The sequence below is a fragment of the Peromyscus leucopus genome, chromosome 7, assembly GCF_004664715.2.
Source record: "Peromyscus leucopus breed LL Stock chromosome 7, UCI_PerLeu_2.1, whole genome shotgun sequence".
Taxonomy (NCBI): Eukaryota; Metazoa; Chordata; class Mammalia; order Rodentia; family Cricetidae; genus Peromyscus; species Peromyscus leucopus.
This window is the reverse complement of record NC_051069.1, coordinates 35,499,441-35,515,145: the sequence shown is the minus strand read 5'-3', so window position 1 is coordinate 35,515,145 and position 15,705 is coordinate 35,499,441. Positions and strand designations below refer to the sequence as shown.

Here is a 15,705-nt window from a genome sequence, read left to right as displayed (position 1 = left end):
GTTACCAGCAGAAGAGAAGCATGAACTGAAGCCAGTGTCCAGGAGTGGGGTAGAGCGGCTTTACTCACTAGGTATCAGACCACACAACCCAAGGCTGAAGCCTCAGGTACTACTGTTCAGATGCTGATATCAAAGGTGTTTATACACTGGCTGGGGACAAGCAGAGACAATTCTCCTATTCCCAGGGAAATCTTCAAGGGGTGTGTTTCAATGGCATGTTTATTAAACAAATGCTCACGACAGATTTTCACAGCAGCAACAAATGTTATTCTACAACATCCAATTTCCCTTACTGAGGAAAAAATGACAATCACAACAATGATGGATTTGGAGTACTTTTCGTGTTTTCTAAGGGGCGGGGGGAGACCAGTGTCCTCACTTGTCTTCCTCTCCTTTCGCCTGTTCACTCTTATCTTCTGACTTCATTTTCTTTACCTCTTCTCTGGCCTGATGTCCCCGGAAGACTGACTGAATTTTGACAGCAGCGAACTCCTCCTTTTCTCTTTCTTCCTCAGTAGACTCCTTCAATCAGAGGAGAGAAAGTGAGAGACTTTTCCAGAATGCTGCCTTTTTGATGCTGCAGAAATGGGTCTATAGATTTAACTAATTTCTAGATGCAACTATTTGAGGTCTGTTGCTTCCTGGGGGCGGGGGTGGTGTTTACACATTGTCACATTGTGTGTGTAACAAAGGCTGAATGCCCAAAGAGCGGGGATCCAGCTTGCCACTCTAATACATCTTAATACAAGATCGTTGTCAATGTCTTCTCTCTTGTTCCCAGATAGTACCTATTTAAAGTTTCCTGAGAAATAGCATTGTGTCTGTAATCAGTACATGTGCTGTTTTGAAGTAATCGTGATTATATAAGATGGATTAAGATGTTAATTCTAATTTCTAAATGTTTAGACAATTAAAACCATACATTTAGAGGTGGAACATCAAAAAGAAAGTCAGTTTACTAATATTGGGTTTATCAGAGTTGGCTAAACAGTGACATACAGTTTCTTCTTTTTCTTTTAAATTTAGGTATAATTTATAGATGGCAAAATTCATGGATCCTAAATGTAGAACTGAAAATATATATAACCCTTAATGTATCTTTTTTAAGCTACAAAGATAATAAATACACATTAAAAGTGCTCAAGTTAATCACTTGTAGTGAAAAGTTGAAACATTTTTCACATCCTCAAATCTTGCTCCTAAAAAGTAACCATTATTTTAGGTTGCATGTCTCTGTGTGTATTTGTGTATGCTTATACATCCTTCCAAAATCTCTTTTATGTATGAGCCCATTTACATGAAGACACATTTGCTTTTCATTTTGAAAACAAGACCACCCTAATTGGAATGCTCTACAGTTACTTTCCCCATGAAACATCATATCTGGGTTCTCTTTTCTATGCTGTTATCTCATATATAATTTTGCTCAGTTTTGATGGGAGGGGCATGGCCACTGTGTTCCATTGTCCTCATTTAGTCATTCAGTCAACTACTGACGGAGCTTTGAGCTGTTCAATCCCCTCCATTACCAACAAAAGTTTGAATACAAACAGACTGGCATAAAATTCTTTGAGAGGATTCTCCAATATGGACAAGTGAACTACTCTTAAAAATTAATGGCACTGTAACACAAACTTGGAATAGCTTATAAAAGAGCCTTTAGAAGAGAAGTAAGGAAATGACTCTGTCTTTCTGTACTCCCTAAATTCCTACAACATCTGATGCCATGGTTAGACTAATTGGGTTGTATGAGTATTATTCTACAATAGTTAAATAATGTAAGGAAAAGTTGTGTCTGAGTGGGTGTTGTTCATTTTAGGTATCAATATCGTTAACTGAGATACTAAGACATTAAAAAGGAACTCAAACATTTGAACTCTGACATTGTACAGAATTAATTCTTTTATACAAAACCTGGTTTTCCTTTTTTTTTTTTTTTTTTTTTTTTTTTTGAGACAGAGTTACTTTGTGTAGCCTTGGCTGTCCGGGAAATTGCTCTGTGGATCAGGATGGCCTCGAACTCACAGAGATTCACCTGCCTCTGCCTCCTAAGTGCTGGGATTAAAGGCATGCACCACCATCGCCTGGTAAAGCCTGGTTTTTCTTAGTTTGGACTATGAAGAGTACAGGCAATGATGTTTTGGAAAATGTTTAACTGGCTCTACAGAGAAATAATAGAATGAAACAATATTATCCTCCTAAAATACCACCAAAGCTCTGGTTTGTAGTGTTTACCTTAGTCTCAATACCCTAAGGTGGCCGATTTTAAGTAATCAAAATGAAGTTTGTTGCACTGTGCACAACTGTCTCCAAGTAACAGCTTTAGCACACCCCTGAATAGAGAGAGGCAGTATCTTTGAGGGTGGATTTTCCTATTTCTGCGTGGTTTGGATGGAGAATATCAAGGCAGGAAAGCACTTTTATAGAAGACCTTGCAGGGACCATGAGTAAGCCAGGCTGTGTAAGGCCATTTTATTTAGTGGTGTCTAAGTGTTTTCCTTTAGTTATCTCTAACCTTTGCCTTTGTGTGGTGGGTGGCAACAGCAACATGTGGTGGAAAAATTCCCCAAGTGGAATATTAATATGAAAGATGAGAGGAGGCCCAAGTTCAGCTGTCTGTCTCTTTCCCATGGAAAGATTTCTGATCTAGATTTTTAAAGGGAAGAATGGGTTTATGAAAATAATCTGCCAGTTTATCACCGATGTTATCTAGAAAGCACAATTCTAATTTCAATAATATAACTAACATTGATATATATTTTGTGCACAACTTTAAACTTAGCGATGCCATTGTGTGTAGGAATACAAAAGTTTGTGGAAAATACTACATACAAAGGCCATAACTGGTGTTTCCTCTCTCTCAGGTGACTTGGACATTTCTTGTTCACATTTCTCAGTTTGTTCTGGGTCCTAGAAAGAGAAAAGAGGGCCACATAGGCATTGTGTTGAAGATAGCAAACTCTTAGACCATTCTGCTTAAGGGAAACGGAAAGCTAAGGTATTGAGAAGCATGGGAAATTAAATATATATTAGTTTTTTTTTAAACAAGAATTTGTCTTGCAATAAATGGAAGTGAAGGAAAACTCAAGGGATAAATGACTGCCTCACACTGAAAGCTGATAAGGTTTGGTAATAAATCTTGAGGACCATAGGGGGAAAATGTTTATAGTTTCTACAATAGCAATAAAAGTCATTGTATTCCATAATATGAAGCCAGGTTGACTTTTTAATGATAATTATAGAATAAAAACTAAGTCAATAGTACAGAAGAGGAGGTAATAGAGGGTGAATTTGATCAAAGCACCTTACGTGCATTCATGAAAATGTCAACTATTATTTTATGCAATTAAAATCAATAGTATATTAAACCAGGGAAGTGAGTTTCACTTTGGAAAAAGATGTATGCATAAAGAAGGAGCCAGCTCAGTCTGTTTTGACATGACTAGTCCAGTCTCCTACCAAATACAGGCACTGCTAACTCACTGCCTTCAGGAAGAGAGAGGCTTTAACACGGAAAATGGAAAATTGAAGATATGTAAATTAAAGGAAAAACATAAAACTCTGGAAACCCAAAGTAAAAGAAACACCTTGAATTTTCTGTGACACAAGGGCATAACATTTTCAACATTATCTCTTTGATCTCAACTAAAAAAAAAAACCCCAAAAACCCATGAGTGCAGATAGTCAGAAAACTAGAAATAAAAGCATCAGCCTCATACCAGCAGGTGTACATGGACAGAAATTCACTTTTGAATGCAAAGTAACAGCTTCTACAAGACATTCTCCAAATCTACTGGCCTACATTGAAGTCTGAACTTTGCCAATGTCTCTAGAGTCTAACATCTGAGAAAATTACATTTTTCAGCTGTCTAGAGTAGTACTCTAAAAAAAAATTAATTTATTGTCTTTTTGTTGTTGTTCTTGTTATTGCTGTTGCTATCTTGAGACAGGGTTTCTCTGCATAGTCCTGGCTGTCCTGGAACTTGCTCTGTACACCAGGCTGGTCTAGAACTTAGAGATTTGCCTTCCTCTGCCCCTGAGCCACGAGATTAAAAGTGTGTACCATTACCATTATATTTAATTCAAATTAGTCTTTTTGCAATATGTAAATAAAAAAGTTGGACTAATAATGTTTTATTTTATGAGATATAATTCTTGACTTGTGATGCTCAATAAAGTTTAAAGAATAAGAGATGGGAGTAACTGTGTGATAATCAAGCTCCTACTCCTGTTGGTCATCTTTAAGTTCATGTGAAGGATCAGTACTCAATTCAGATAGTTCAGAAGATCATTTCTCATTATAAAGATGTTTTATTAAGTTATTAATAATGTTTGACACACTTCTCAAAAATTGGGGGAGACAATAATAATTTCTTTTATAGATAGAAAAATATAGCCAAATTTGGTAGCTTCATAGGACTATACCTTGAATGCGTGGTTGTTATAGAAGCGGTCGTCTAGCTTAGCCCCCCATTCTGCTGGATCAAAGTTGGTTTCTAAATAACAAAAATAATTTTATACTTATTTTGTGTTCATTATAGTGAATCTAGAACAATACAGGAACACGAGTTTCTTGTTTCAAATCAGAGATTCTTTACTGACATCTGAAAATCTTATTGATATTGAACAGCCTAGTGCTGCATAAATAATTACTAAATAATAATTATGACGATGAGTTTAACACTGAATGAGCCTTCCACAGACATTTACTCATAAGGAAATGAGAGAGAAAGAACAAGTGTCAATATTCTAAATAAATAGACACCTAGAACACTCATTAGCAACTGCATAAAAGTATGTGAAATACAGTAAGGAATCAGGGAGTCTGGAAAAGTGAAAAATAAAAGTTTTCAAATGAGACACATTATGGAGACAGTTAACATAGACAAGAAGTACAAGAAGTATTTCCATCCAAAGATAATTTTCTTTAGTTTTCCATCATGAAGAATTTCATACTCCCAAAGTAGGATGCTCTAACAGGCCCCATGTGCACATTACATAGAGGCTACAATGATCCAATCATGGTTTATCATCTTATCTATACATTTTCTTCTGGTTATTTTCAGGCCAAACCCAAATACCGTTATTAATTAATCGACAGATATTTAAATTTGTACCTCTAAAGAGTCTTTACAATATAAGCCTGTATCATTAACATATCTAAAATATTAACAATTCCTTACAATCATCCTGTATCTAGCCAACTATCCAAAATTGTCCCCATTGTCTAATATACTTATCTTGATCCTATCAGAGCCTCAAAATGGACACATAATGCCTTTTGTTATGCCTTAAAGAATTTTTAGTGGAAAATTCACCACCACCTTATTTTACTGTGCAATTTATTTATTAATGAAATTGGGCCAGTTTTCCTTTGGAATTTTCCAGTGCAGATATTTTCGACTGTCTCCACACAGGGTCATTTGCCCTTGAATTCCCTGTAGATTGGTAGTTAGATTTGCAGGCTTCATCTGATTTAGGTTTGATTGTTTTGGCAAGAATACTCATTGGTAGTGGTACTTAATCTCAGAAGATAAGTCATATCCTGCTCTCTTTAGTTTTTAAATAATTTTTTAGGCCCCTGATGATTGTTCCTGAACTTATTTAGGGGTACAAACTGATAACGTTCTAAATTAATCAGTACTTATTTTGGGGTGGACTCAATAAAGGAAATAGTCAACCATTTGGTTACCTTGAAATATGGCTTTTACAAAAACAAGAAGGGCCAGGTGGTAGTGGTACACACCTGTAATCCCAGCACTCGAGAGGCAGAGGCAGGTGGATCTCTGTGAGTTCGAGGCCAGCCTGGTATACAGAGCTAGTCCAGGACAGGCTCCAAAGCTACAGAGAAACCCTGTCTCTAGAAAAAAACAAAACAAAAAAATAAAAAAAACCCCAAGAAGGTTACAGGTTTGATTCCTTTACCAGCTTTCAGAACAACCAGCTGGCTCCTAGTACTTTCCTAGGTGGCCTGATGATGATTTCTTTGTGACTGATTTTAACATTATGAGCTCACAAATGTTTAGTAACCTGGGTGAATTCTGGTCCATGGAGTTTTATTATTTTTCTTGATTCTCTCTTTGTCCAAAATTTGGTTAGTGATGGCTTATTCATGTGCTTGGATGCTCCTCAGGCCTTTGCTAGCAATCCTAAAAATCATTAGGAGCTTGTTTTGTGGGATGGAAAGATGGTCAGCCTATTCTTACATATTTATCCCACATGTATGGAACTAATTGCAAGTTTGGTTCATGGGAAATAGTATTCAGAGATGATAATATAGGGATATTAGCCACTAACAGTTAATCAGTCATGATTTTGAGGTTTCAAAATGTAGGGAGCCAGAAAAGACTTCCATTAAAAAATACATTTTAAAACAGTGCGTGCAGGCGTGAGTATGTGAGTGCATGTCTCTATATATGTATGGGTACGAGCATGCTATGGCACATGGTTGGAAGTCAGACGACCAGTCTCAGGATTCTGTCCTGTCCTTCCACGGTGTGAGTCTTCTGGCTTCACCAGGAGCCTCACTCTGAGCTGCTTCCGTTACTAAAGAGAAAAGATCACACCGGTATTTCTAAATTCAGGTTCAAGATTACAGGGTTTTATTAAACTAACTATAATTTCTTTTCTTACACTCCAAATTTCATTCCCAACAACAGTAGCATACCTACTTGGTGTGTTCTCTCATAAACAGTTACAAAGTTTCTGGAATAACTCTCCACATTAGTCAGCTTTTATTACTGTCACAAGTACCTGTGCTAAATGGACTTAAAAGAGGAAGGGCATATTTTGGTTGACAATTTTAGAGGTATTAAGGACTGATTTGCCTTGTTGTTTGGGCCAGTACAAAAACGAAACAAAAGCCACCTAATATGTGTATTTGGGTTGTTTTCACAAACAATGCTAGAATGAAAAGTGCAGAGGTGGAGCTTCTGGGCTACAGGTTAAATAAATATGGAATTGTGGCAGATACTACAGAATTCCTTCCCTTTCGATTTTGCTTTACATCTCTAGTAGGAACGGGTGTGAGGGCTTATTTCTCTCAGCCTTATCTACAAACTGTCCGGTCAAACTCTTGGCTTTCTGACGGTATGATGCAGAAGTGGCTGTTGGCTGTTCGGTGTAATTTCATTTCATTATGTGTATTTGTGTGTGTGCCTAAGGAAACGAGGAGGAAGGCAGAGTCCCTGGAACTGTAGTCACAGGCAGTCGTGAGTGGCCAGGAGTGGGACTGCTGTCTGAACTTGGGTCCTTTGGAAGAGCAGTAAGTGCTCTTTACTCCTAAACCATCTCTCTATCCCCAGTTGAGTGAAATTTTGACTTGAATTGCTATTATGGTCCAGTTTGACCAAATATTCAGGTTAGGGGCTATCTGTGTTTGCCTTTGTGTGAACTGTTTGTTGATATCTCTTGATATTAGTGAGTTAGGACACACTATTTTTACAAGCTCTTTATTAGGTTTAACTTACTGAGACGTAAATTGCAAGCATTTTTTTCTCAGTTTGTTATCTGTATTTTTGTTTTTTTCATGGTGCTTTGCCACATACAAGTTGCCCTTTTCTGTTGTCAGTTCTATCCATCTGCTCCCTTGTTTTTTGGGGGTTTGAAGCAAGGAAGGCAACTTAGCAAACCAGGCGTTTTCTTAGGTGATGAATTACATTTTCTCCTAGCATCGATATGGTTTCCTTTTCATATTTAAATCTGGAGTCAATTTATAATTTATCTGGATGTATGATATAAAGAGTTGATGCTATTTTGTTTTTCCATTTTTTATCTCAGCATCATTTAAGAGCCCATTTTCTCCTACTGATTTGAGAGACCATTCACACTGTTTATTAACAGGTTTCCTGCCACAAAAATGAAGACTAATAACCACCTGTGAAAAATGGTGGCAAGGGAATTCTTGCAGGCTGGGAGATTGGATTAGAAATCCACGATGATTTATTTTGGCTTTGCTGGGGAATGCTAAATTCTTACACTGTATCAGTTGGAAATTCACGTTCAGTTGACATAGGTGGAAGTGGGTGTGGTGGTTAATTGTTTTCAAATGGCTTTTGTCATTTGTTTATCAGAGAGCCAGTATTCTGGGGCTGTTCGTCACCAGTTGTTTTTATTACTGTGACCTGGTAACAGTGACTCAAATATTTTTTTAATGGTATGTTCCTAAGTTCTAAAATTAAACAAATGCCCAAAGATTTTTACTGCATGAATCTGCAAAATTAATATTATAATAACAAAATTCATGTTTACAAAAACTACTACTTTTAACTAAACGGTTTTAATAGCTTTTCTCTGCTAATGTTGCAGACTGTGCAGCAAATATTCACCCTGACTAGATATGGGACAGACCAGCAGTAGTCAGGAAATCGGTGAAATTTGGAGTTCTTCAAAGACAGGATCATAAGGGACAGGGGTGGAGTTGTTTGGTGTGGATGGAAGTTGTTTTATATTCTAGCCTTGCTCTGGGTTCTTCCCTCTGTAAGATGATTTACAAAGGAGTGTCTGTCTGCCTGGGGCTGTTTCTAGTCTCCTCTGCCCAAAGTAATGATAACAAAGCTCATATACGATGATTGTTTCAGGCAAGAGCAGGTTCTCAGTACAAATTTAGGATTGTGATCATTCCCCTTTTGACCACTGGGTCAGACCCTCAGAGTCATGAATCTTCAAGGCTGGGATCTGGAAACTATTTATGAACCGAACTCACTTTGGCTTGAAATCAAATAGTTACTGTTAGTATAAACCTTAGTTTCTATGCGGGATGGGACCTGGAGAGTATATAGAATGTAAATTACCTTCCCCAACTGGCAATTCACTTGCCCAAGCAGTTTGTTTCTGTGCCTTCGCTGAAGAACAGTTTCATATACCCCAGCGAAAGCCAATTTATCTAATCTAAGGAGGGTTGAATTATTTTTATAACACTTATAATACTTTCAAATGAGAAGAATCAAAATTTAAAGAAAACTGCAAATTATCCTCTCAGGAAGAGCAGGCAGTCAGCTAGGAGAGATGCCTAAGAACAGATCTACCTCCTTCAGCACCGGGCAGATGAGACATGCCGAGAGAGTGGCCTGGGGAGTGAACTGGTACATACTGTTTCACAGCAAGAACTGTGTTTGAAACCACTTGCCTCATAAAGGCTTTCTGCATAATGAACACAATCTTAAGTTTCTGCTGTTGCTGTTTTCTTTTTTGTGTATGTGTATGTTTTTTGTGTTCCCGTGTGTGTGTGTGTGTGTGTGTGTGTGTGTGTGTGTGTGTGTGTGTGTTGGGGTGTGTGGACATGTGTTTGCATACGTGTGGAGATCACAGGCCAGAGACAGGTATATTCCTCAATTCTAAGTTTTACCATAACGAAATGCTTAGTTTATTTAAAAATTCCTATTTTTTTTAAAAAAAGAGCTTACTCTCTCTTTTTTCTAGAAGGTTTTCAAAATACGCTGCGGCAAAAGCTGGTATGTTGCTCGGTTGCTCCCTCAGAATCTCCCGTGTCAGCCCTTCAAGAAGATTTCCAAATCCTTGTGGAATTCGGTAGTGGGTGTTGGAGAAGGGAATCGACATCTCCTTGGAATGACTTGCCTATGGTACCTGAAGATTCAGTAAAAAGCATCTAATTTTAATGTGTCTAATTGAAACTACATAATCACAGCTGTGACAAACCAACTCACAATCACAACTCAAATTATTTCTCAGACACACATAGTCTGGACTTTCAAAGGAAGAGTTCATACGATCCAGGCCTGGTGGTGATCTATCTCAGTAGGTAAAGGTAGACCCGAATGAAAGCCCTGCAACCCATGTTGTGGGAGGAGAGAACCGACCCCCACAAACTGTCCTTGGACTCCCATAAGCAGGCTGTGTCCCCAAGGTTACATCCATGCACATGCACATTCAATTAATGAAAACAAAGTTCACCCCCAACCAAGTCTACACATTTCTTCTAGGGGTTTGAAATCTATCATGAATCATTGGTTTTTTGTTTTGTTTTTCCTTTTGAGACAGGGTGTCTCTACATAGACCTGGCTGTCCTGGAACTCACTATGTAGCCCAGTCTGTCCTTTAACTCGGAGATCCACTGACTTCTGTCTGCCAAGTGCTGGGATTAAAAGACATGCGACACCACAGTCGGAGAATTATAGGATTATAAATGCAGATCCAGCCGGGCGGCAGCGGTGGGCGCCTTTAATTCCAGCACTCGGGAGGCAGAGGCAGGCGGATCTCTAATTCTGAGGCCAGCCTGGGGTATAGAGTGAGTTCCAGGAAAGGCGCAAAGCTACACAGAGAAACCCTGTCTCAAAAAACCCAAAAAAAAAAAAAAAAAAAAAAAAAAAAGCAGACCCACTAATTTGGACAAGTCAATTTTTTTCTTAAAGTTAGAGAACCACAGTTTTCACTAGATATTAAGTTCGTCTTTCTGTTCTTAAAAGGTGAGGGTTGTTTTTGCTAGTCCGCAATATTTAAGAGATAATGACTGCTGAGAAGCTAGTATAGTCCCTTGCACACCGCTGAGAAGAAACTGTTTAAAGGTTAAAATTAAAAAACAAAATGGTCAGCCGGGCGCGGTGGAGCACTCCTCTAATCCCAGCACTCGGGAGGCAGAGGCAGGTGGATCTCTGTGAGTTTGAGGCCAGCCTGGGCTACAGGGCGAGTTCCAGGACAGCCAGGGCTACACAGAGACACCCTGTCTCGAAAAAAAACCAAACCAACCAACCAACCAAACCTAGTCTTGGTTCTAGAAATTATTATAATTTGTTGAATAAAATTTCACTTTTTTAAATTCAAGGGCTGGTTTAACTGTAGCTGACACCGGCTGCTTGGGGGGGCGATTGGGTTTGTGACCCTGAGAGGCACAAAGGGGCGTTGGGAGGGGTCTAGGCTGGAGGTTTAACGAGGCCTGACCTGAGGGAGATTTCCCGTTCTCTCTTTGGGGCGGAAACAGGAGGTTAAATATCGAATCTTCGAGGGTTGTGAAAAGCCCTGAACCCGGCGGGAGAGCGCGGGCGGTAGAGGGGGAAGACAGGTCAAACCGTGGGCGGGACGTCGACGACCTAACGTTCCAGATTCTCCAAGAAAGGGCTTTCCGGGCTCCCTGTGTGCTGCAGGAGTCGAGGGAGTGGGTGTCAGGGATGCCGAGTGACTCGGACACACGAAGGAAAAGGCGAAGCCTCCACGTTGGAGAGGGAGTGGGGGAAACCGCCTCACCTCTTCTTTCTCTTCAAGCTGGTGCGGATGGTTCCAGTTGTTTTATCTCGTTGCTGGGTAACCGTTTTTTTTTTTTTTTTTTGCTTTTTTTTTTTTTTTAAACTACGGCGGCCGGGAGGAGAGGGAGAGCGCCCTGTTGTTCAGCCGCGGATGGTTTCGCGTATTGAGAGCTCGAGGGTGGGGCCCGCTATGTGACCCCGCCCAGGCTCCGCCCCCACACAGACACGCCCCCCGTCACTGCCCCTGCCTAGGGGCCCGTCCGGAGTCCAGCACTAGACACGGATTTCCGCAAGCATGGTTTCCCTGGGGGCTGTGTTTGGCCTGCTGCTGCTCGTAATCGTTCGAGCCAGCAGAGGTGCAGGTGAGGTGACACGGCTCTGTGGGACCTTTGCCTTTCAGGTCCTCTGCAGGAAATTGGCTCTCGTTCCCTCTCAAGGTCTGGTTTGAGTCAGAACCGGTTCTTGCCCAACCTAGGCCTGGCCTGCTTGTACCGAGGGGCCGCCTGCTGCCTTTATCTCCACCCACGGTCGGTCCTTCGCTTGCAGCCTAGGGGGCAGAGGGAGACTTTGGTTTATCAAGTTGAAGAGGCTCCAGTGTGCCCAGACCGAAGCCTTCAGGAGAGCTCCGAGAGAAGGGGGCGAAGCTAGTTAGATAATATTTGGAAACAGGTGACTGAGTCATCCAAAAGACTTCAGCACCTGCCCCCTCAGTGGGGCCCTTGGGGAGGGCTTCTATCGGGATGGGTGCCTTGAGGGAATTAAATTTCACAAGTTTAAGTGGTTATTAGGGCTAAGAAATACATCCCCCTCACTAGCTCAGAATAATTTAAGGTTTAGCTCTGAATTTTGGTGCAGCTTCGAGAGATTGGTGGAGGGATTAAGGCTCATCACCCTGGGGAGGGAACTAACTCACATTGGCTATTCTGCAGGCCAGGGCTTGTCACCTGACTAACCTGAGCTGGACATTGCCCGTCAGAGTGGAGACACCAGAAGACAGCAATCTGTCTGTTCATTCAAAGTAGAGTGATAATGCTGGATCCACCCGCCTTTTTTCTTTGGATCACTGAAAGGGTGGACCCCAAAGACTGTCAATAAATGACATTTAGGGAGTTGGGATTATAGCTCAGTGGGATTAGAGCTCTTGGCTAGAAGGCTAGGAATTTGGACGTTCTTCACCACAGTAAATAAAAGAAATGAAGCTTGAGGTGAGAAGAAACGGCATGGTTGGGTTCTACTCAAGCACCAGACCGGCCCAGCCCATCTGTGGGTTTTCAGAGTTTCAAAGCTAGTGCACTGTAGTGGCCGGTCCCCATTTCTCATCCTTCTCACGATCTTTGGGACCGATCATAGGAGTCAGGGAGAAGGTACAGACAGTAAGCCACTATTTTCTTAGTTTTTCTCTTAAGGCCTGTCATATTTACTACCATTGTTTTATTTCCTTTGGGCCATATTACATGACCTTGATTTGCACTTGACAGTATCCATTCATGCTCCAGATTTCTCTCCCTTCTTCCTTGCATATCCTAATATCCTTCCGTTAACTCGCTCCTTTTGCTCATGTCTATAATGTAATAAAAAGTTACATTTAGCAATGAAAGTTACCTAGGAACTCACCACCCAGTTTGAGAACTACAACTCGGTGGCTTTTATCGAGACTGCCAGTGTGCTCTTCACTAGTACATCGGTTGACTTCCCATCAGAGGCAACCAACTCCCCTAAAATATTTGCTAGTCTGCTTGTAGTGATTGCTTCTTTCCCACAGCGCTCATTCCTGTTTTCTACTTCACTTCCCAAAGGAAGGGAGAAATCCCACACCTTAAAAAAATTCATGTCTGAATATGCATGGTTGTTGGAGCTACGCCATTCTTTTCTGCTCCTTGCTCAGTTCCTCAGTTTGTTTCACGGTCTGTTCAACTTAGAATGCGAGCTTTGTAAGGATAGAGTATATAATTTTTCTTTGCATTATCGTCACAATCTAACTGAAGCAAAAAGGGAAGTTATAATACCTTTGGAATTAGATGACATGGATTCTAATGCTGTCATAAACTACCTTCTGAGGCCAGCCAGAAAAATTACTCTCTCCAGTATCTTAAGCACGCCGTCACATGTGTAAGCCCCTAGTAGACTGTAAAATCCCTGGCAGCAAGAATTTTTTTTTTTAAATCTATTATTGGTAGTATTTTCCCTTCGCCGTTACAGCCTCAGTGTGTAAAATAGTGCCTGGCACACAGTAGGTATCCACAAAGAGATATTTGTTGAATTCACAGCTGTTCTAACTATTCTTTAAAAAATTGCTTAATTTAGCAGTGCCCTAGTCCCTTGATGGGTAATGTGTTTATATCTCTTGATCAGTAAGTAACACGATTTATACTATTATTATCAGATAGTTTCCACCTCTAGAATTCTTTTGCTCATCATGAAGCCGTTCACAGAGAGGTTCTATAAATGTGTGTTGGCAAACACAGGCTGGCTTGAAAAGGCATTCCCCAGCCTATGGACTACTGGCTGCATACTCCAATATGTAAGCAACATTTTCTTCCCTCCATCCCTCTGACTCCAGCCCTCTCTCTGCTTAGCTCTTATTTATGCATTTGCTTTTCAGCTTTTGTTCTGTATCTACCCAAGACAGGGCCCTCCCACACATATGCCTCCTGGTTGGTTTCCCCAGCAGGCTGCCAACCTGCTTATGCAATTCTGGGATGTTGTGGTCCCAGAGTATTTTGCTCATGGTACGTGCATCTTGAGCTTGTTAGGCCTTCTGGATGAACTTTGAGTGCCGTGGAGGCTTTGTGATCAAACGAACTCCCGAGTGAGAACGGGAGCTGAGGATTTTTAGGCACTAGAGTCTGGTACTCGAAGAGCAGTATAAGTAGGCCACTAAGCTTGTGAGGAGACCCCCATTAGCTCTACTGCCCTGTTAAGAATAGCCTAAGGGGCCTGCCATCTTTTGTAGCTTCCAGGGAGGAAAATGTTGGCTTTGTTAATTCTAATTCTCTTTCCTGCCTATCACTTTTATTTAAAAAAAAAAAAAAAAAAAGCGAAAAAACTAAACAACCCTTAATTTTGTAAATTATTTTCTTTGGAGATTAAAAAAAAACTCTTTCCTGTTGAGACAAATTGGGATGTAAGTTTTATGATTTTCCTAGTTAAATTTCTGTGAGCTCACTGGGATCATGTGGATCAATGCTTGTTATTTAAGAAGTACTTCGATATAGGCTGTGGGTTAAAAATAGAAATGATCTCGTTAAAGTGAATTCTTATTCAGTCTTGTTAGTGACTCTTAGCACAGAATCCAATATGCAAGTATGCCTCCTCTTTCCTTCGCCTGTGAAATGGTGACAAGACCTTTCCTCTGAGATTTTAACCTTCTGCCTCTCCATGATCTTATTTTTGTGTCCTGAATTTATCTGAACTTACCAGGAAGATAAATTGTCACAGTCATAACCGGGTCATCAAAAACAGAAACAAACAAAAACCAAACAAAAATAAAAACAAAAACAACCCCCCCCCCCAAATACAGTAAACCGAACAGCAACGACAAAATAAACAATAATAAGCACTGAGAGAAATGATTGAAGGGATTTGGCAGTGATAAGATGGAAAGGAGGAGAGGAAGGTGGGCACAGCATTAGAGAAGCTGTGTTGGAGACGGGCTTCCTTCTATCCCTTCCTGGCTACTAGGAGTGGGCACAGTGATGGAGAGTTGGGAAGGAAGTGGTTTGTTTTCCTTATAAACACCATCTGTGAGGTACATGGACGGTGCATTTCAGTGATTTGAAGAAGAAAAGTTAAGTGCTAGAGCCAAGTTTTAGAGCAAGGTGTGGGGTGTGGGGTTGATCAAGAACTATGAAGGGGAGGGAAGGAGAATATGTACATTGGTTGTTGCCTTGGGATCTAAGTTTTCCTTAATGACCATGTTATGCTGCGATGCATGTTGTTGGGAACTCTTCTTATGTTGCTTGTCTAGTTAAGAGCAACAAGGTCTAGTTTTGGAAGATTATAAGGCTTGAGTAGATTCATTCTTTTGTACAGGGACTGCATGTTACTTCCTGTTTTTACCAGATCCACTTGGTGCTCAATCTCCCTGATGATATTTTCCTAAGTGTTTGCCAACGTTTTTAGGTATTGGTTTTCGCTTTGCCTCATACATCGATAATTACATGGTGCTGCAGAAGGAGCCTTCAGGGGCGGTGATCTGGGGCTTTGGTACACCTGGAGCCACAGTGACAGTGACCTTGTGCCAAGGTCAGGAAACCATCATGAAGAAAGTGACCAGTGTGAAAGGTAAGGCAGCCCATTCTCTGTTCAGTTATTGTCTTCTTCTGCCACCTGCTGGATTATCTGAAAATAAACGCTGATAGCTCCAGCTCAGGCTGTCTACCCATCCATCCATCCATCCATCCATCCATCCATCCATCCATCCAACCAACCAACCAACCATAAAAGTTATTTGAGTATTTACTATGTGGATAGCACCAAAGATACCACAAATAGTAACAAGGCTCAA

The 15,705-nt window shown here is 40.5% G+C and overlaps 2 protein-coding genes across 3 annotated transcripts in view; one reads left to right on the top strand and one right to left on the bottom strand.

Annotated features, from left to right (window-relative positions):
- Positions 1-201: 201 nt before the first annotated feature.
- Positions 202-11,309, bottom strand: Spa17 (sperm autoantigenic protein 17). Of its 2 annotated transcripts, none has more exons than XM_028859487.2 (5): positions 11,200-11,309; positions 9,405-9,585; positions 4,426-4,496; positions 2,833-2,910; positions 202-522 (listed from the first exon to the last, which is right to left on the bottom strand). In XM_028859487.2, exons 2-5 carry the CDS (start codon positions 9,556-9,558, stop codon positions 376-378), a joined length of 450 nt encoding a protein of 149 aa, XP_028715320.1. In that variant the 5' UTR covers positions 9,559-9,585; positions 11,200-11,309; the 3' UTR covers positions 202-375. The 2 variants fall into 2 exon arrangements, with proteins under 2 accessions (XP_028715320.1, XP_028715321.1); XM_028859488.2 differs by lacking the exon at positions 11,200-11,309 and adding an exon at positions 10,897-11,190.
- Positions 11,310-11,434: 125 nt separating this feature from the next.
- Siae (sialic acid acetylesterase) overlaps positions 11,435-15,705 on the top strand; it is a 38,133-nt gene continuing 33,862 nt past the window's right edge. The window contains exons 1-2 of the mRNA XM_028859473.2: positions 11,435-11,560; positions 15,321-15,482. Coding sequence (XP_028715306.1) covers positions 11,494-11,560; positions 15,321-15,482 — 229 coding nt within the window. The 5' untranslated portion in view covers positions 11,435-11,493. The remainder of the gene's footprint in view (positions 11,561-15,320; positions 15,483-15,705) is intronic.